The following is a 22,014-nucleotide window of genomic DNA, read 5'->3' as shown; positions in this document are numbered from 1 at the left end:
TCAATGCAGTGGGGAGGAGTGACTTTCTATCCAGTGTGGGATAGAAAGGAGTAGAGAGGCCCATTTTCTACCATTCAAGGCACCTGCTTCTAACTGTCTGCTCTGTACTCCTAAGAGATAATACAGGGTAGAAACAGCTGGTGACACAGTGAATGAGGGCCTACAGTTAGGAAGACCTAAGTTCTGATCTGCTCTTGGATCCTGACACACTATGTGACCCTGGGCAAGTTACTTCAATTCCGTTTGCCTCAGTTTCCTCAACTGTAAAATAGGGATAATAATCTACCTCAAAGGGTTGTTGTGAGGATCAAATGAGATAATATTTGTTTTGGGGGGAAAAGCACTTAGCACAATACCTGGCACATAAAAGGTGCTATTTCCTTCCCTTCCCATATGGACAAGTGTTTTGCAAACTTAAAACACTGTATAAATGTTTTATTTATTCAAAAAGTGATAAGTAGACATATATTTTACAGATCTGGATCCTCTGCCCCCACATACACATCCAGCCCCCCCCCCCCAAAACAAGAACTCCAGGGGTTGGGAATAAAAGAAAGTAAGAAAAAGATAAATAAAGGATTCAGGTAAAATCCTATGACAGATTTGAGGAGGGAGAGATCACTCTTACCTGGTAGAGTCAGAGAAGGTTTCATGGGGAAATTGATATCTGAGTTGGGCTTTGAATAAAGGGAGGAAGGTCTCTAACAGGCTGGGACTGGGAACATCTAGAACATTCCAAAGAGAGGTGATGAAATGGAGATCTTCCAGTGTAGCTCTGTAGCAAAGTGATCTGGGGCCTACAACATTTCTAGGTCCTCACCATGCCTCATTCTCATATTTAAACTCAGTATCCTGAGGTTTAAGGTGTTCCAGGGGGTATATTTAAAATTTCCTCATTAATCAGTTTGGAGTCCTCACCCCAGTATTTATTTATATTTGTTAGTATTTATTTAGTATTATAATAGTATTATTAGTATATTAGTATTTATTTATAATAATTATTTATAAGTGATTACGTATAAATAATTTATATAATAATATTGTTTATTTAATAAACTGAAGAAACTGTTTTTCCCATAAACAGTTGCTCCTATCTTTATGTATGTCAAAACTCCTAGTCTTTTATAGCTTAATATTAATGGCCATACAACTTATTAACAGTGTAATCAGTAACAACACAAAGACAAAAATAATTACTAAAAAATATTTTGAAGACAATAAACTTTAGAGAGGTTGCTGACTTGTATTGGTTGAGAGCATTTTCTCACCTGAGAATTCCTAACACGAATGAAATCACAGGTCTAGTCCTATCCTTATCCCAACAATATTTTAATCATGAGACAGATCCCAGCCAGGGTCATCACTATAACTGTAGGTAACTTCTCATTCTGGAAACCTAGTTCCTCTCTTCAGTTCATTCAACATATCCCTCCTCTCAAAGTAGTCCTTAAGGATTCTCTTCATGCGTTTCACAACATAAAGGTTAAACCAGTTCCATGCAGAAAGTAGACCTTGCCATTTTCTTTTTCATTACCTCCTCTAGTTCTTCTCCAGCCTTGACAGGAAAACTGCTTCTTCACTTCTCTTAAGTCATCTCTTTAATTAGCTTTTCTTCACATTCATTCATTATAAAATTACCCTTATATTTCTTTACAAAATAAATTAAAATTATTCTTTCAAGAATTAAATTTTTATTTACTCTGTCTTCTCTGTAGTTTCCCTTTTTAAATCTCTAATAACTCTCTTTTCTCAAAAATTGCCAGCTAGCCCAACTGAGAAATCCTAAACATCCCAATTGGCTATTAAAGCTACAGTAACAATAACTATAGCCCCTATAAGAAAGGTTTCTGAAATTGGGGGTTATAGCTGGAAATAGAGTATGTGAAGGAGATTAACATGATAAGGTTGGAAAGGTAGGTAGGAGAGAAATTGTGGAAGGCCTTGAGTGTCAATCAGGAGTTTATAGGCATGAGGAGCCAATAAGTACATAAAGGGCAGGGAATGTGTCTACTTGCATGTATTCCCCCAGGCTACTTATTACAATGTTAGGCACATAGTAAGAGCTAAATAAATGCCATTTGCTGATTTGTCTCTTGAGGATACAGACTTGCTCCCAACCTTTCTCATGGCTTTTATTGGCTCTTGTTGGTAAAGATGCCACTACTTGGTGGCCTCCAAACACAGGCTATGCAGCAAACTCTAAATCTTTGATCCTATAGTACTTTTTGCCATTTGTTGCTGAAATTCAAAGGCTGCTCCTAAATTAGGAGTCTAATAATAAATAGAGTTTTAATAATAAAGCAGAAGGTCAGCTAATAGGGAAGGGAGAGGCCCCTGAAAAAAAATAAAGGCAGATGGAATTAAATGCTTTTTAATCCAATATACCCTTTAATTGTCTGGTGAAGCCTATGGACCCCTTCTCAGAATGTTTTAAAATTTATAAAATCAAATACATAGGATTACAAATGAATGCTTTGCTCAGGCTTGCCAAAGAGGGCATATAAGTCTTCAGAATTAAAATGACTTCTCACTTATAAATCACAGTAGGAATAAAAAAAATCTTTGTGCAAAAGAGGAAAGTTCACTACCTTCTAATTTTCTATATGAAACAGCAAGTATCTTTGTATTTACTACATGAGACATTAGTTGTTATGCTTTGAATCAGAGGTTTTTAACCTGGGATTGGAAGGCCCCGTCTTATGGATAAATTTCAAGGGATTTGTGAATGGAGACTAAAAAAAAAACTCAACAACTCTAAATCTTTATTTTCATTGTAACTAATTTCATTTGTAATAACCCAAAAATGAAACCCCTGCTTTAAATGATATCTCCAAACTTAAAAGTCCTACTCTAACTTTTTACGGGTCACACAAACAAATGGCTGTCCTAGGTGAGATACCTCGTAATTTGTTCTGAAAGAAAAAAATTAAGGGTGAGGGAGGAAGGCAGCACATAACAGGGAAATAATGTTCAAGCTTAAACTAGGACCTAAATTAGAGTCACTCAGAGTCCATCAAAGATTCTTCTGGATCCCCCAAGAAAACTCAGAGGAAGCTAAGAACATCTGGCTGTAGGGTACTTTCCTGGATATGATAGTAAAAGTGGTAATGAATTTGGAAAGGCAGGTTCCTGGGTTCCAATTCTGGTTTCACTGTTCAGGGCCTCAGTTTCCTCATTTCTAAAATGTGGTGGTTGGGCTGCATGACCTTTCAAGTGCTTTCAATTTCTACATCTATAATCATGATTTCTGAACAGTAAAGGCAGGTAGATGAAATAAGTATTGTAAAAAGAATATGGCTACCATATATCCTCCTCCAGTGGCAACTTGTATGTTTTAATAATGTGATAATGAAGGATTAATGTCATTAATATGAGGGATAGTGAAAGAGATCCTGCAGTGAAAGACATGCAAAATTTTTTTTGCATTTTTTTTTTTTTTGTGCAAGTAGGTCTGTGTGAGGAAAACTATTCAAATTTCCAAGATTTCTAGTCTCTGTAGCTATAGGTTTCCCTACTGTTGCCACTCAGATCATAGGATAGATTCATAAAGTCATAAGGGATCTTAGAGACTACTGAGTCACCCATCACCCCACTTTACATACTAGGAAATTGAGGCCTCAGAGATGTTATGTATCTTATCCAAGGTCACATAGGTGGCAAAGCCAGGACTAAACCCAAGTCTTCTCACTCCAAATCTACCCCATTGCTTCCTGCTACCTTTAGTCCTTTCCTTCTGTGAACCAAGCTATAATGGCAGACAAACCTGCCCCTCCTCAAGGAATATGTCCATAGTTGTTGTTCAGACATATCCAACTCTTGGTGATCCCATTTGGGGTTTCCTTGGCAAAGATACTGGAGTAGTTTGCTATTTCTCCAGCTCGTTTTACAGATGAGGAAACTGAGGCAAAATGGTAATCAGGGTGATTGGTATAGATTCATGACGTTTTTCAGAAAGAGCTACAATTTCTGTGCCTCTTTCTGAAAGACCTAGTGTAAACTTTGGTGCTACTACCACCTTGCCTGCTGTAAGGTGTATGTCTGAGCAGCAGAGCAATTGTCTATTCAAAGTCCTGAATTCTTTATTTGTCTCAATTTTCACTCACTCTGAAAATTTAGGCCATTTAGATATCCTCTCTGTGCCTCAGTTTTCCTAAAAGGAATGTAGGGCTTGCATTATTTACCTTCCACATCCTATATGTGATCATATACATATGTACATAGAATATTTTTATGTAGAGTATAAATAAGGCTTACATTTATATGGCAAATTGCAGTTTACAAAGTACCTTGCTTGTATTATCCTGAATATCACAACAACTCACTGAGGCAGGTCACACAAAGAGTATTACTTCCACTTCACAAATGAGGAACTTGAGGCTTAAAAAATGATAAATAACTTTTCCAAAGCTTCAGAGATGGCCAAAGGGCAGAGCTAGATTTTGAACCAAGACCTCCTTGCTCCAAATACAGTGATAAACTCCCTCAGTAAGTATTGAGTTCTTCCCTCGTTGGAAATTGAATGACCACTTATTGGTTACCATGTTGTAGATAGGATTCTTTTGGAGGCATTGGTTAGACTGGGTGGACACTGAGAATTTCTAGCCTTGAAATTCTGTAATTCTGTGAAGTGCTTTGCTATGATTCTGGAACCCAGTAGCATATTGCAAGAATAGAAAACAGTGGTATGTAGTAAGAGGAAAAAGGTTCAAGCTTCTGAGCATATCAGAAGTTTATTAAATAATTCATGTTGATGGCATAACAAATCAAGACTCGGGCCTCTTCACTTTGGCAGGGGACCCTAAATACAGGGGGAGACAGATTTTTATGTATTGAAAACAATTAATCAAATAAGACCAATTAATTAAAAGAAAACAATTCACCAGGATACAAAATTACATAGTCTGATTTCTAATTGGAGGAAAGATTAGGGACTTTCCAAGTTGGGAGGGAGAGAGCAAATAGATACAAGTCCCTGAAATCAGAAAAAGAAGTGTCCCACTCCCCACAAATGTCTGTATTCAGACAAAGGAACATGGAAATAATAATTGATTAATCACTGTGGGGCCATTTTTCAGATAAGACATATACATTTTGAGACTCCTTGAATCAATCTTTGGATCTGACTAGGTCAGTATATCCTAGGTCCTTAGTTAAGGGTCTCTAAGCAACAGGGAGAGGTGGTCCAGCTTCCCACTTACTCAGGGTTAGGTTCAAACAATGCAACAAAGCCCTCTTACAATGACCACAGTTAAATAAAGTTTTCTCACCGAACAGAAATTGTACTAGACCCATAACTGAATAGAAAGAGAACTGAGCTAGATTCAGAATTGAGTCACAAGATGAAATCAGTAGGGTTCTCAATTCCCACCACCATTTGCTGTTCTAATGTTCTCAATTCCCTCACTTGGCTCCAGTTTGCCATTCTAACCTTAGAAGAGCTTTCATTGCCCTCCTATGACTGTCTATTATTTTGCAATGTCATCTGATATAGTATTGAGGCATCATGAGTTAAGTGCCAGATTGGTGGCAAAGGCACAATGTCACTAACCAGCTGTTGGGCTGGGAGTTTGCTTATTGATTCATAAGAGAGGTTCCCAGTAGATGAAAGCAGATCCCTCTCTTCTGTCCTTAACCTAATAGCACTTTTGGCTAGGATCCCCCTAACCCACAGGACAGCTAAGGACACTTTCCTTGGGAACTTTTATGTAGGGGTAAGACAGATTAGATCAGAGATGGCCAGCACTTTTCCCTGAAGGGAATATGTACTCCTTGATGTAAGCATGAAGAGAACTGTGTCAATCCTCTGAGCAAAAAGTAACAAAATTTCTTTTGAAAGCCTTAAGATGACATAGGAAAAAAATTGTGATATGGTAGAAAAAGCCTTGAGCTGGAAATCAGAAAACCTACATTTTAATCCTGGTCTACCACTAACTTGCTGAATAACCTGGATCAAGTCCTTTATCTTTTCTAGATCTGTTTACATATCTGTGAAATGAGGAGGTTAAACTCCTTTTTATCTCTAAGGTCCCTACAAGCCTAAAATCCTATAATGCTAACTATGTGCTTAACTTTAAGTCTCAACTGACCACATTCAGTAGACAAACCAAAAATGGCAATTTGCTCACCAACAACATATTCCACCTGTTGGCTCCTTCATGTTGTCTAATTGTCTACTGATCTAGATGGAAGAAAATACTAAGCTACACCCAAGGTTCTATCATTGGTTTTTGGACCTGCTCTGTGTCTTGGTTTCTCTAACTATAGAATAAAAAGAATTGTTCATCCCACCAGATTTGATGAGGCGCCAAAAGTATTCTTGCTCATAGGTAGCTCATACTCTATTTTTTTGGAGCTACAGTAGAATATAGGAATTAGCAGATTCGCTTCCAGGTGAATATCACAAAGCTACTTCAACTCATGAGTTTGTGGGAAATTTGCCAGGAACCTCAAGGCCTCCCAATTATTTTGTTTCATATTGTTAATTTTTAAAATGCTCATAGTCATAATATCAGCTTCTAATGTTATCTCCTGATAGCTACATAGCAACTGCCTGAAGGTCAAGATCTCTACAGAATAGGATAGCAATTTTACCAGATGCCAAAGAGAAAGAGGAGTGGCAGCCAGGAGGTGGTGGGAGTCAGTACTGTGTGTTCCATCCTCAGCTACACAAGTGACTAAATTCTCTTGTCAGGAGGACAAGAAAACTGTTGTCCAAAGCCTCAAAACTGAGACAACAGCTACTGTGAAAAGGGATGGGGGGATATGTAGTTTACCCTACCTGGTTATAAAGAGCATGGTGTAGAAACTCACTTGTGTCTGTTGTTCAGTTATTTTTCAATCATGTTTGACCCTTTGTGACCCCATTTGGAGTTTTCTTGGCAAAGATACCAGAGTGGTTTGCCATTTTCTTCCTCAGTTCATTTTACAGATGAGGAAACTGAGGCAATAGGATTAAGTGGCATGTCACACAGCTGATGAGTGTGTCTGAGGCTGGATTTGAACTCAGGAAGATGAGTCTTCCTAACTCTAGGTCCAACACTCTATCCACTGCGCCACCTAGCTGCCCCTATCTCTGTATTGTGTTTGTCCATTGCTGCAAAAGGGACACCAGCTGGCTATAGTAAGTGACCATGTTTCTAGGGTTAGTGCAAATAGCAGATACCTGTGAGCTTTTTTCTAACCTGATACCACCTTGGCTAGTATTATTCTTTCTCCTCTCCCCTCCACTAATACCCATAAGCCTAATATAAAAGGACACTGTTCCTGGCTTTTTCCATTGTATAAATCAGAGATGACCAACTCTCATTCTGCATATAACTCTTACGAGCATTCATGTGAAACAAGTAAAATGAACATGAAGAGGAACTTTGTTGATACGGTGATTGAGTCATCCTACAGTCTTTGAAACATAGGAAGCCATGTGATCTGATGGAAAGAATACTAGGTCAGAAAACAGAAAAGATCTCCCTGGATCCCTCCAAAGGCCAGTCCAAAATCTGGCCCAGTCCTTTCAGTGTAGATCTGAACCAGGAATGAATTAAGAAGTATAGCCCAGTTCTAAGTCATGCGTGATTCTGATGGCATTCTATGGCCAAAGAGATAGACCACATTAGATTCAGGGATATACTTCAGTCTCAAAAGACACTTTGAGCCCATCCCTGAATTAGTCCCAGAACAAACTCAATTTCTCAGGCTAAAAAAAGGAGAAATACATAACAGCATGATAGAAATAATGGTGGATTTGGAACCAAAAGATCTCAGTTCTGGTCCTAGCTCTGGTCTTTGGTTGAACAAGTCATTTTCTCTCTGGCTTTCTCATCTCTAAAATAAGGTCCTTGAATTAAATGACCTCAAAAATTTCTTCCAGCTCTACAATCCTGTGATTCTTTTGCAACCTATGGGGTGACTATGTGGTGTACTTATTGATAACCATACCAACCCTCACCCCTCCCTAATTGCTAATTGCTTATTTCCTTATTAATTTTCAAGGTTTCTAAGGCAAAGGATTCCTTTTAAAAATATTTCTTCATAGAAATGTGCAGTCTTTCTCATTAATTCATTCACTGAATGCTGACTATAGCTAATAAAAACCAGGAAAACTTCTTTTCCCATAAACTTTCCTTCTTTCAGTATCAAATTCTGTTCTTGTAGGACTAAACAAACATCAGTGTTACTATTTATAGTGTAACAAATAATGCAGTTATATAAATATTTCAACAACATATCAGTTGTGAGAAAAATCACAGCCAGTGTCATCCTTTTCTAACTGTAAGCTACACAAACTGACTCCTACACAAACACTTAAACCACAGTTCTAGTATTTGACTCTCAAAGAATGACATTTTCTTTCAAATGTCTTCTCTTCAGAATGAGTTAAAGTTCTATCAAAACGTTTCTCCACATTCTTTCTACCTGACAAGCTAACCTGGTCTGTTAGTTAAGAGAAAAGTTCTAAACTTAGTCCTTTATATCTTTGCCTCAGAGAGTCTCTGTCAAGCCATGCCATTTAACACTTTCCAGATGACACTTAGATGAACTTTCTCCAAGTGTCAAGATTCTATATTCTCTTAAGGATAGAGTAGCCTCCGAAGAGCTATTGAAGCTGGAGTAATGCTGTGAAAAGAATTAAAAGTACAAGGAAGAGAAGTGGGGCCATTTCAAATGACAGACACAATAACTCCCTGTCTCACAGAGGTGGGGAGGGCATTTTGGGGAAGTAAGCAAAGAAGAAAGCAATACAAATGTTTGAGTTGAAGGCTAATATGTAAATATGTTGGGATTTTTTTTTATTGCTTGACTTCTCAATGGGACATGGAGAGGCTGACAGGAGGTTGAGAATTTGGAACTCAAATTTTTAATAAATGAAGGTTAAAAACTTTTTACATGTAATTGGGGAAATATTTAATGAAATAAAATTATTTTTTAAAAAACAGTTGTTATAGGCAAGAGCACTATTTTCAGGCAGAAGCTCAGGGTTTTTCCTTCCCACTGATTGTTTACAGCTTTTCTCTGAAAGGGAAGTATTTAATCCCTCAGTAGACCACAGGTAAAGAGGGACCTTCATAACCCTCCAATTCCAGCCTGTGGGCACAGACTCTCCTCCCTTGTCACCTGAGAGGTATCAGGGGGTGGAGGAGCTAAGAACTGCAGAATGACTGAACAGCTCACTGATTCCTAGGAGATTTCAAAGCCAGGTGCACAGGCTAGGGGGAAGAAACACACTTGGCTGAGTCACCACAGAAAAGACTAGATCTCCAGAGATGATGGGGCTAAGGTTGAGGAAATGAAACATGGAACTGAAACAGAGCAGGACAGCACTGCCCAATGGCCAAATGTTCTAGTCTTTAAAATGTATTTATAAATCCAATACTCTCATCTATGGTTCCAAGAAGCTGTAGTATGCACAGTGGCCACATTCTGTAAAACTGAGGTTTTACTGAACCCAGGTTGAGGGTAACTGACAGGCCCCCAGCCCCATTGGTGAGTTAAGGCATGTCTACCCCAAGCATATGAAGACTTCTCCCAGTGGAATGGGCACATGAGAATAATTTATTCCAAAAACCATGAAGGCAGCTAAAGCGGGTACTGTGGGGCACTTAAGAGCTTGATCAGACATCCGAGATGCTAAGGTCATCCACTGTATCCTAGGTCACCACCAGTCAGCTTAGCTTTAGTCCTGCCACCAGACTCCAATGACAGTGGAAGAGAGAGAGAAGCTGACAACTCTGCACGATTCTATTTCACTTAAATCCAAATTAATGTGAAAGCCAAGGCATCACCTGTAATTTCATTGGTCCTCTTTGAAAACAAAGGATAAACAACTTGAGGGATCTTTGCTTTCATCAGGGTGGGAACGCCCTCCACTGATACAGAATGCATCCTTCCACATCCCATAACTTTGTCCTTACCGTGACCAAGAATATTCATCACCTTGCGGTCAACCCTTTGGTGATGAACCTTTCTGTATTGAGCACAACTAGACCTCAGATGGAGGCAGAATTGTCTATTGCTAAGTTTGTATCTGCAACCTTTTCAACTCAAAAGATCTTGCTAGAGTTTATAATTGGCTTTTGAGAACTCAAAATCATCTCCAGCTAGATGGCACAGTGGAGAGAGTGCCGAATCTGAAGTCAGGAAGAAACAAGTTCAAATTCTGTTCCAAACCACCTACGTGACCCTGGACAAGTTACTTAACCTTAGTTTGCCTCAATTTCCTCATCTGTAAAATGGAAATAATAACAGCACCTTCCTCCTACAGTTCTTGTGAGGAACAAATGGGATAATAATTATGAAACACTTAACAGAGGGCCTGGCACATAATAAGTGCTATATAAGTGTTAGCTACTATTATTATTCTGAGTAATAATTTTTTGGGGGGGTGAGAGTGGGGTGGCACAGCTAGATGTTTCGATGGATAGAGCAGGATGGGCCTGGAGTCAGGAAGACTTGAGTTTCAGCCTCAGACACTTCCTAGCTGTGTGACCCTGGGAAAGTCATTTAACCTCTGTTTACTTTAATCCACTGGAGATGAAATGGCAAACCACTCTGCCATCTTTGCCAGGAAAACCCCATGGACAGTATGGCTTACAGGATCACAAAGAGTTAAATATGACTGAATTATTATTATTATTATTCACTGGAGGAAGACCTTCGTGGAAGAATAAAAATAGTCCAATTATATTAAGTTTTTTGTTGTTGTTGAGTTAATTCAGTTATGTCTGATTCTTTAGGATCCCATGGACCACAGCACACCAGGCCTTTCTCTCTCCTCTACTATCTCCTGATGTCTGTCCGGCTTCATGTATGCTGTTTCCATGATGCTATCTCTCCATCCTCTGCTTTCCCCTTTTCCTTTTACCTTTAATCTTTCCCACTATCAGGGTTGGGAATAAAATAAAGATTTAGGGTTTATTAAATAACCTTCCTTGAGACAGACTTATGAGACAGCTAATATTGAAGACATTAGACAACTTGCCCAAAGTTACAAGAGTTAATAAATGGTGGAACCAGGGTTCAGACCTAGGGTTTTTTTTAAAAATCCAAATGCAGTGTTGTTTCCATCCTACCATGCTGCCTCATCCCATAGAGCCGTTTCCTATGTTAAGAGGTCCCATGCTGCCACCCACCCCTTCGCTTTTCCTTTTGGCCATATAGATGGAGGAGCTGGAACAAAGGCTCTTGGAAGCTGAGCACAGAGCAGAAAATGCAGAAACACAGGTAAGGACTGCTGGAGGAATGAGGTGGGGAGGAAGGTGGGCAGGAGTGACAACAGAGGGTTTTGATGTCTGACATTTCCTATCCCTGCTTGAGATATGTATGAGAGAGTAAAAAAATCTCCTTAGAAGCACAGGACAACCGAGTAGTCCAATGTTATCAGACTTTCAAAGATTTATGGCTAAGGGCGATTGGCCCTCAAGAAAAGAATTATATGCCTAGAGCATACCTTCTGTAGGCAGGGTTTTTTGGGGTCAGTGTAAGAGAGAGGGAGAGCAGAGAGGATATCTCCCCACAACTCCATACTACAACCCCCACACCCATCCAACCAAATGATTAATGAAAATAATTAATGTCAATTTCTTCCATTTTAACCTCCTTCAAGGGCATATTTGTTTAACCAGATCTCTTCAGTGCCTACATAGGTACTTAATAAATGACTGATGAATCAGTTGATTGCCTTAGGCAACAGCTACCTGTAGAACCCCAAATGGGAACTCTCTGCATGAGACATTAAGTTGAGATCCCATCACACTTTGCCTGTGTCTCCCTCATCTGACTCCTTCAATCATTCTTTATCTTATGAGAGGGACACCCTTTTTTTAGGTGGGTGTGATGGAGGAAAAGATCAAACTGGTCAATGTGAACAGCATTGAGCCTGAAAACAACCTTCACGCAAAGTACCAGGAGCTGCTGGAGACCATTCGAGGCAAAGAGGAGCTGATCAGCCAGCTGCAGGCACAGGTGGAGAAGCAGGTAAAAGGATGACTTGCAGAAGAAGCAGCTCAGCTGTTTCCCTGGGCAAGTGGGTTTGACGCAGATTGGTTGGGAGCTTGGGTGAACAGAGAATGAGATCTGAGTCACCAGAAACTCTTAACCTGGCTTCCGTAAACTTGGTTGTTGTTTTTTTAATTGGTAACTGTATTTCAATATAATTCATTTTCTTTGTAATCCTCTGCATTTATTTCATGCAGCTTAAAATATTCTGAGAAGGGGGGGTTCATCAGTTTCATCAGACTGCCTAAGTAGTCCACCCCCAGTCTTTGAGGGGGACCTTTCCCCAGGACCATGACTCTTAGTAATATAGTGGGGCTCAAGAGAGAAGTCCAGGGTGATTCTCCAGGACTTTTAGCCACACTTATTTATATCAGCATTATAGCACCCTATTCCTGAGGATGTTAGCTATGTGCCTAATAGATAGAGTAATGGACTCAAGGCTTGACAGTGGGCAAGTCACTTGCCCTCTCCATGAGGCAGTACTTCTCCTTGCCAAGGGAAACCCCTTTACAGGTACAAATGATCCCATTCCATCCCATCTTCTCCCACAGATTGCCCTTTTATCATCTTTACTCTTACCAATCTTCCATCTCTCCCCATTAACTGGCTGTTTCCATGCTGGCTACAGACATGCCTATGTCTCCCCTGTCCTCAGAAACCCTCATTTGATGGCCTATCCCCATGCTATTGGGGATAAGCCAATCAGATGTCCTCTATCTTTCCTCCCTTTCATGGCCAAGCTGCTTGAGAAGGCTGTTTGCACTCAGTGCCTCCACTTCCTTTCCTCTCGTTTTCTTAACTCTGCTTTCATCATTCAGCTGAAACTGCTCTCCAAACATTTCTTAATTTCCAAATCTAGTGGCCTTTCCTTAGTCTTCTTTTCTTGATTCTCTATAGCCTTGGACACTTTTAATCACTCTCTTCTTAATATTTTCTTCTCTCTTGGTTCTCATGACACTGTTTTCTCCTGGTTCTCCTACCTAACAATTCCTTTTTTAGTCTCCTTTGCTGGATCTCCATTCAGGTAGCACCTGCTAATTGTGAGTGTGCCCTAAGCTCTGTCCTAAACTCTCTTCTCTTCTCCCTCTATACTACTGTTTCACTTGGTGATCTCATCAGCTCCCACAGATTCAACCATCATTGCTATGAAGATAGTTCTCAGATTTGTTTTTCTGGCCCTAACCTCTCTCCTGTCCTGTCTTATATCTCTGACCACCTGCTTAACATCTTGAACTAGATGTCCTGGAGACATCCTAAACTCAACAAGTTCAGAACTGAATTCATTATCTCTCTCCCTTTATCTTCCCCTCCTCCTGACTATTACTGTGGAAGGTCCCACCATCCTCCCAGTCCCCAGGCTCACAGCTAGGTGTTGCCTTCCACTCCTCACTCTGTCTCCCTTCTCAACCAGCTGCCAATTCCAGCTGAATTTCCCTTCATGGCATCTTTCATATCTGCTCCCTTATTTCCTCTGACACTATCACTACCCTGGTGCAGACTCTTATCACTCTACACATCACCTCACTCTGATTCATCCTTCAGTCAGCTACCAAGTAATCTGTCTAAAGAGTAGGTTTAGGGGCAGCTAGGTGGCACAGTTCATAGTGCACTGGCCCTGGAATCAGGAGGACTTGAGTTCAAATCTGACCTTAGACACTTAGTAGCTGTGTGACCCTGGGCAAGTCACGGAATCCCAATTGCAAAAAAAAAAAAAAAGGTCTGACCTCATTACCCTCCTACTCAATAAACTCCAGTGACTCCCTATTACCAATAGGATCAAATATAAAATCCTCTGTTTGTCTTTGAAAGCCCTTCATAACTTTTACAGTCTCTTCCTGTCTTTCCACTCTTCTTACACCTTAATCCCATATAGGTACTCTTTGATCTGGTGACCCTGGCCTCCTTGCTGTTCCTTGCAGAAGATATTCAGTGTCCAGACTCCAGGCATTTTCACTGGCTGATTCTCATGTCTAGAATAATTTACATCCTCATCCTCATTCGCTGACTTCTCTGACTTCCTTCAAGTCTCAGATCAAATGCTGTCTGCTTCAAATCCGACTACTGCCTTTCCCAGTCCCACTTAATGCTACTGTCTTCCTTGAGATTATATCCAGTTTTTCCTTTACGTATCATTCATAGAAAATTGTTTGCATGTTGTTTCCTTGTAAATTGTAAGACTCTCAATGACAGGGACTATTTTTGCCTTTCTTTGTATCTCCCAGGACTAAACACGATGTCTGGCACATAGTAGGTACTTAATAAATGTTTTTGACTTGATTTGACTTCAGGAATTTCCAGGTATGTGACTTCTAAGTAAGTCTTTGAAGGTAAAAGTGAAGCAATTATTTTTATACTTCACTGAAACAATTAATATCATTCTCTTTGAGCTCCCTTTTCTATATATCAAAACCCCTTGACATCACCTTCTATTCTCTCCTTTATTCCAATCTCTGAAGAGGTGGCCCTTCTCCACAAGTTTAATCTTTTTAAATGCAACCATGGTTTCATCTTATTGTCTTCAGCAGATCACCTTCATAACCATCTCCCCGCTTCCTGCATCTTCAATCTCTCCCTTCTGCCTATCCTCAAGTCAACTCTATCCTAACAAAAATTAGAAAACAAAAACAAAGAAATATCACTAGATCTGCCATTCTAAAACACAAAGCTGAGTAAATATCTGTTGAAGTACATCCTGGTTATCCTTCCCTTTATAACAAAGAAATTTGTTGTTCAGTCATGTTCGACTCTGTAATCCCTTGGAGCCTATGACACCAAGGCTGTTCATGGGGTTTTCTTGGCAAAGATACTGGAGTGTTTACCATTTCCTTCTCCAGTGATAACAAAGAAATACATTCCCTACCAGTTCCTCAAGCTTTTGCCCTTTATCTCTTCCTTTCTCAGACAAACTGCTAGAAAGAGCTCTATAATCACCTCCACTTCCTCTCATTTCTCAACTCTTTAATGGCTAGTTTCCAACCTTATCACTCAACTGACACTGATCTTTCAAAAGATAACCTCTTAATTGCCAAATCTATCATCTCAATCTCATCCTTCTTGTCTTCTATGTAGAATTTTATACTGTTTATTCCTCCTGGATACTACCTCCTCTCTGAGTTTTTGTGACATCATTTTCCCTTGGTTCTCCTTCTACTTTTCCTCAGCCTCCTTTGCTGGTTCACCCCCATATAGTGATCCCTAATTGTGAGTTAACTTTAAGGATCTATCCTAGCCCCTCATCTCTTCTCATTCTACACTCAGTGTCTCAATAACCTCATCAGCTTCCATGGACCTGAGCACTAAAACAGACCACTATAGACCTGAGCACTAAATTAGACCGCTGTCTACAGAGAAGCGCTCTTTATCATCCTTATGAATATTACTCTCAGATCTATATATCTTTCTCTAGTGTCTCCTGAGCTCCAGTCTTGAATCACCAATTGCCTACTTAACATCTTAAAGTGGATGTCCTTTAGGTATCTCACACTCAACATGTTCATAATTTATCTCTTTCTCCAAACTTTACCCCTCTTCTGAACATCCCTATTTCTGTTCTGTTCCTTGACTTTGATGATGCCACACTAGTTCTTCTCATCTCTCTCTGATCCATATTTTTATCTTTTTCCTTCCACTTTTTAATGTAAGCATTCCACAAAAGAACTGTCCTTGTGCTTTTTTCAGAATTTTTCAGAAATTTCATTTACTTCTGTAGTTTCAGTGGTTACTTTTAATATTAAAGGCTGTCAAATCTAGATCTCTAGTACTAGCCTCTCTCCAGCTGACCACTCCACCTGAATATCCCATCCCATCTGGAGCCCAATATACCCAAAGCCACTTCCCTCATTTCCACTCCCCACTCCCCAGGCAAAAAGCAAAAACCTGCTTCTCCTCCTGAATTCTCTGCTTTTATTAATGATACCACCATCTTCTAGTCATCCAAACTGAAAATCTTATAGTCATCTGTGAGATGAATTCTTTTCACCTGGAATTCTAGTTTCCTTAGAAGCAGCTAAGTGCTGAAGTAAGCAGAGCACTGGGCCTGGAGTAAGGAAGACCTGACTTCAAATGTAGCCTCAAATACTTACTAGTTGTGTGACCCTGAACAAATCACTTAACCTCTGCCTGCTTCAGTTTCCTCATTGTAAAATGGGGTAATAACAGCACCTACCTCCCAGGGTTGCTGTATCAAATAAGATAATATTTGTAAAGCATTTAGTAAAGTGCCTGGCATGTAGTAGGTGTTTAATCAATGCTGGTTCCTTCTCTCACCCTTTAACCATGAGGGGCATCCAAATAAGTTGCCAAATCCTATTGATTAACCTCCTCATTACTACTAGAATCCATATTCCCCTTCCCATTCCCTCTCTCTTTACTTCATTTCATTCAGGTCATTGTCACCTGATATTTGGCTTATTGCAATAGCCTCATCTCTGCTGCATTCTGTACTCATGCTATTTGCCTAGAATGACCTCCCCCATAGCCACATGCCACATTGTACTCATCTTCCAAGGCCCAACTCAAATATCACTTCTTCCATAAAGCAATCTCTGATCTCCCCAGTGGGAGGTGATTACTCCCTTCTCTGAAATCCTACAGTACTTTGATTATAATTTTCTTGGGATACTTATTATATTACAGCTATTCAAGTAGATATCATCTCTCCTAAATAATTCTAGCTCATAGTTCCCTAGCATGTTAGTGTTTCCTTCACAGAAAGTATTTGAGGGGGCTCGTGGAAGTATCATCATCCTCATTTTACAGAGGAAGAAATAGAGACCCCAAAGAAGTTAAGTGGCTTGCTCAAAGTCACAAACAGTACCAGACCCAGAACTCAGATCTAGATTCTCCCAACTTAACTCTTTCCACTCTTTCCCACGGTTCTTGAGGGTAAGGAATGGTGTCTCCTTTGTACCTCCTACAATGTTAAGTGATTTGAATAGATAAGTGACATTTTCCTGGAAAAAAAAAAACTGAGTAAACTGACCTTTTTCATCTGGAATCTCAGTTTCCTTTTATTTCAAAGACATCTGAATTTAATTTTTGATTAATCTTCCACAGTCAGTGATTCCTAAAAGGTTAGTTTTAAATTCCCACTCCCCTACTTTTCTGGTCAAGTAACTTAATGAACTATACGATAATACTTTAATACAAAGGGAATTGCAATCTAAATGGAATCCTGCTGTAAATCCTACTATATAATTTTAGTATTCTCCAGTGCAAATCATCATGATTCAAGAGGAGGAATCCTGAATTTGTTTGCAAAAAGCCTAAGGTCCAAATGGGACTCTGCCAGGAACTAATTGTATGACATTAGGCAAGTTGCTTTTTTTCCTCTGGGCCTCTGCCTCTTCATTTTTAAAATGAAAGGGTTGGACTAGATGACCTCTGAGGTCAAGTCCAATTTTTAAAATCCATGACTTTATGACACTCATTTTAGTTCCATAAAAATCCTTTTTTAGTGTCTTAAATCCAATTAAAATCTTTTTCGCTTTGATTTAAATCCATATGTATGAGACAGAGGGGAAAGGGAACAAGGATTCATTAAGTTATGCCTGCTATGTGCCAGGCACTGTACTGAACACTTTATAAATATTATTTGATCCTCACAACAAACCAGATAGTAGATGCTGTTATTACATCCATTTTACAGTTGAGGAAATTGAGGCAGACAGAGATGAAGATTTGCCTGGGATCACATGGCTAGTAAGTGTCTGAGACCAGATTGGAACTCAGATCTTCCTGACTCTAGTAGGTCCAGCACTGTGCTGTGCCACCCAGCTGCCTAGGATTTATGTAAGTAAGACAGTCAAGTACTTAGAGCAATTACAATCTCTTAGTAGGTCTGATGTTTCCCATAGATTAATGTTTCCCAATAGGTTACCTGCCAACATCTTCGTTGGCTTCTACTTTCAAAAATGTTCAATGTGTCCCACTCCTTACCCTAAAGTTTCCATTAGACTGGAAACTAGTTCTAATCAGTGGTGATTTTCTGTTTCAGAAGCAGCTAAGAGTTCAAGATGCAAAGACTGTTCAAGAAAAAGCGGCAAAGATCAAGGAATGGGTGACCATGAAGTTGGGAGAGGTACAGCTATCACCTGGGGAACTCTCAGAAAAAGTGGGGATAAGCTCTGGGTGGTTAACCATTCACTCAGTTCAAACTGTGGAATGCTTCAGTATAATTTCCTTTTCACTTTCTAATTAAAGTCATTTTCCCCCAGATCCCCAGATCATAGCCTCTTGTTCTCTTTAAGTAACATTATTTGGGGGAAAAGGGAGGAGAGAAATGAGTAGTGCCCGGGAGACAAGTCTCCCACTACTGGTAAAGCTTAACCACTTTTTTATGGAAAGTACACTGAATTTTAGGTCAGGAGACTGGCATTTGAGACCTCGCTTCAGGTTCCTGCTCTAGTACTTTCTAACTAGGTGTTCTTGGACAAGTCACCTAAATTCCCTGAGCCACAGTCTCTTCATATGAAAAATGGGAATAGTAATACTGAGGTAATATCAATGTCATGAATATTAACATACAATATTAAATTATTAATAATTATATAATATTAAATTAGTAATAATGGATCATAATATCTACCTCATAGGATTGTTTTAAGGAGAGTGCTTTATAAACTTTAGTGCTATACTCCAATAAATCAGTGATCTCATTAACGTGGGTTATCCCTATAATAATGCAGATCACAGCTCCACCAGACCCACCCATCATGTGCTTGCTACTTTTATCTATGTCCTGGCTTTAGAGCGATTATCGGTAGTAATTGTTGCTGTTTCCCTGCCAGCTTGATTTAGTTATTTTCTCTTTGGCTCATTAAAGGGGCCATCCCCTGACTACTTAAACAGGCCTATTCACTGAATGGGTGTTACCTCACCCTAAGTGAGTACCTGAATAGGCCTTGGCCTAAAGGGGGCAAGGTCTCCCAGTGCATCTAGAGCCATCTCTAGTCATCCTGATGAATATCTGGTCACTGGATTCAGATGGCTCTGGAGGAGAAGTGAGGCTGGTGACCTGCACAGCCCTCCCTCACTCAAAACAAAGTCAAGTGCAAGTCACGTCATCATTTCTCTGATGGCACGGTCTTCTTCGGCAACGAAGGATGAACACAACAACAGCTATAAGCCCTATAGAAATAATAATTATTGTTGTTAGATCTGACCTGTGAGCTCCTTGGAGCAGAGACTGTCTTGTGACTCTCTTTGAGTCCCTATTGCTTAGCATAGTGCCTGGTACATAGTAGGTGCTTAACATATGTTTATTGACTATCTAGTATCTGTGATTTCAATGGCTTAAAGAATTCTTCCATAGGAAAATTCTGTCTACCATTGTTCGTAGGCAACTTTTCTGGACCTTAGTTTTAGAGAATTTGAGGGGCGGGGGAATGAAAGATAAAGTGATTTACCCAAAATCACATGCCCAGTTTGTGCCAGAGACTAGACTTGAACCTAAGAAGACTGAGGATATACTATCTCTCTCATTTTTATTATTGTTATTTTCATTTTTTTCTTCACATCTTTTTCAGTGATGTTCAAATGCAAATTCTTGGGACAAACTGCTATTCTGCAATTTAAAAATATATATTTGATGTTCTATGGAAGGAAAGTAGGAAACAAGTATTTATTAAGTGTTTACTATGTGCCAGGCACTATGCTAAGTGCTTTACAAATATCTCTTTTGATCCTCACAACAACCCTGAGAGGTAGGTTCTATTGTTATCCCCATTTTATAGATGAGGAAACTGAGACAGAGAAGTGACTTATGCAAAGTAACACAGCTACTAAGTATCTGAGACTGGATTTGAAATCAGGTCTTCCTGATTCCAGGTCCAGTGCTCTATCCACTATGTCACTTAGCTGCCTATATGAACTACTGAAAGGCTTTTGTAGTTGAATAAAAGTATTAGGATGTAAGCTCATTCTCTGTAGGCTCACTAAAAGTTCTGTTATAATTCCAGTAGTAGACAGGACAACAGGGGTGATATCATGCACCTCATCCTGTCCCCTGAGGATTATGAACTCTTCTATTAGGTCTCTATATTTTCAAAGTTTTTCATTCCATGATGCTTAGAAATTATGCATATTTAGAAATATGGCATCTATTTAAAGTCAGTGTTTCGATGGATCAGTGTTATGTGGGCAACAGTTTGGTCTGTGACAATGATATGATTTCAGTACAGTTTATTTGGTTTGAGTCCTCCAAGAAGTTTTTGATGTGATAGTCAAGTCTCCAGGTCATATCTTTCTAGATATTCAGTTATTACTTCAGTTGAACGATAATAGATTCTACTGTAGCCCTTTACCTTTAGTCTCTTTGCTTCAAATGTGTCTCTTGTAAATAACATATTGTAGGATTCTGGTTTTTAATCTACTCTGCTATTCATTTCCATTTTATGGGTGAGTTCATCCCATTCACATTCCCAGTTATGATTACTAACTCTGTATTTTCCCCCATCCTATTTTTACCCCGTTTATCCTTTTCTCTCTCTCCTTTCACCCTATCCTTCCTCACAAGTGTTTTGCTTCTGACCACCACTTTAATCTACCCTTCCTTCTTTCAGTCTCCCCCCACCCCCTGCCACACTTCTCTTATCCCTTTCCTCTCTTACTTCCCTTTATGGTAAGACAGATTTCCATACCCAACTGAATATGTATATTATTCTCTGTTTAAGCCAATTCCAATGAGAGTAAGGCTCAAGCATTGCCTCCACTGTAGAAATTCAATTATTAGGCAGGTAGATAGCAAAACAGATAGAACACTGGACCTGGAATAAGGAAGATAATAAGGAATAAGGAAGACTTGAGTTCAAATTCACCCTCAGACACTTAACAGTGTGACCTGGAAAAGTCGATCAACTTCTGCCTCAGTTTCCTCACCTGTAAATATAATAGCATGTACTTTCTAAGGTTGTTGTAAGGATAAAATAAGATGACACTTATAAACTTTTATAAGCTGTTAAAGTGCTATTTAAATGCTATTATTATCAATTTTCTCAGTATTTCAATTAAAGTATTGATTATGCTTAAAAACTAGAAAAGGGTTCAACACAGATCAATCAGTTCCCTAGCTACTAATATGTCCTTATCAGAATCTTTCCAATAGTTATTGTGGTATGGTTGGAAGAACACTTCCAGAGTCAGAAAACCTAAGTTATATTCCCAAATGGACCACTAACTAGCTGTGGATTTCAGCAAGTCACTTTACTTGTGTGGGTTTCAGATTCCTTATCCAATAATGGAAATAATAGTAATAATAAAGCAGCTGACATAGTGTTTTAGGTTCTACAAAGCACTATGTATAGAAATATGTTAACTCATTTGATCCTCACAACAGCTCTGTGAGGATCCACAGCTCTTCTCTTGCCTTCAGGATGAGTAATGATTCTGAAGCCACAGAATTCTTTGACTTTCCCTGGAGGATCCAAGTAGCCCACTTGGATGTACCATGGAGAGACCTAGAGATGGGAGGAGGAAATAGATGTCATAAAAGGCAATGGCATCCTGGAGTTTCTCAGGAAGCTTCCCCCAGAAAAGAACTTCTGCAATCAAGCAACTATTATGTGTTTACAGAAGAGAAATTTGAGACTGAGTGATTTGCAAAATGAAGGGGTCATTTGAGTTGGTCTCTCAGGGCCTTTCCAGGGTTAATAATCATAGATTGATGACTTCATAAAACTTCACCAAAGCAGGAAACTTGAATTCTAAAACTTTTGCAAAGTTTCCTTTGCAGAGTTGCAAAGGAACCTAATAAGTTGAGATGGTTCTAAACCAGACTGGAAAAAAGGAGAAAATTAGAAAAAGACAATCCTCGGGAGAGAGGACAGGCTTTTCTGTTCTAGCAAAGGTCAAACAGCATGTAAGAAGAGAGGAAGGTTCCACAGAGTTTCAGTTTTCATTTGTATTTGGAGCCTATAGCTGAACGTTTTTCTTCTTGCACAGCTTGAGATGGAAAATCGGTGCCTGAAAAGCTACAATCAGCGCCTAGTAGGGCAAGTGAAGGCACTTCAAGAGGCCCTGAGAGGT

At 39.4% G+C, this 22,014-nt stretch overlaps 2 protein-coding genes across 6 annotated transcripts in view; one reads left to right on the top strand and one right to left on the bottom strand.

Annotated features, from left to right (window-relative positions):
* PIGH (phosphatidylinositol glycan anchor biosynthesis class H) overlaps positions 1-22,014 on the bottom strand; it is a 91,300-nt gene that overhangs the window by 18,960 nt on the left and 50,326 nt on the right. The window lies entirely within an intron of this gene.
* The window catches only part of PLEKHH1 (pleckstrin homology, MyTH4 and FERM domain containing H1), a 67,166-nt gene that overhangs the window by 8,917 nt on the left and 36,235 nt on the right, over positions 1-22,014 (top strand). For all 5 annotated transcript variants that reach the window (XM_072629521.1, XM_072629522.1, XM_072629518.1 and 2 more), the window contains 4 exons: positions 11,155-11,217; positions 11,821-11,970; positions 17,987-18,070; positions 21,931-22,012. In XM_072629521.1, coding sequence (XP_072485622.1) covers positions 11,155-11,217; positions 11,821-11,970; positions 17,987-18,070; positions 21,931-22,012 — 379 coding nt within the window. The remainder of the gene's footprint in view (positions 1-11,154; positions 11,218-11,820; positions 11,971-17,986; positions 18,071-21,930; positions 22,013-22,014) is intronic.

The sequence above is a fragment of the Notamacropus eugenii genome, chromosome 1 (assembly GCF_028372415.1).
Source record: "Notamacropus eugenii isolate mMacEug1 chromosome 1, mMacEug1.pri_v2, whole genome shotgun sequence".
Lineage (NCBI taxonomy): Eukaryota > Metazoa > Chordata > Mammalia > Diprotodontia > Macropodidae > Notamacropus > Notamacropus eugenii.
The sequence above is the reverse complement of the archived record's forward strand: the minus strand, read 5'-3'. Positions and strand labels throughout refer to the sequence as shown.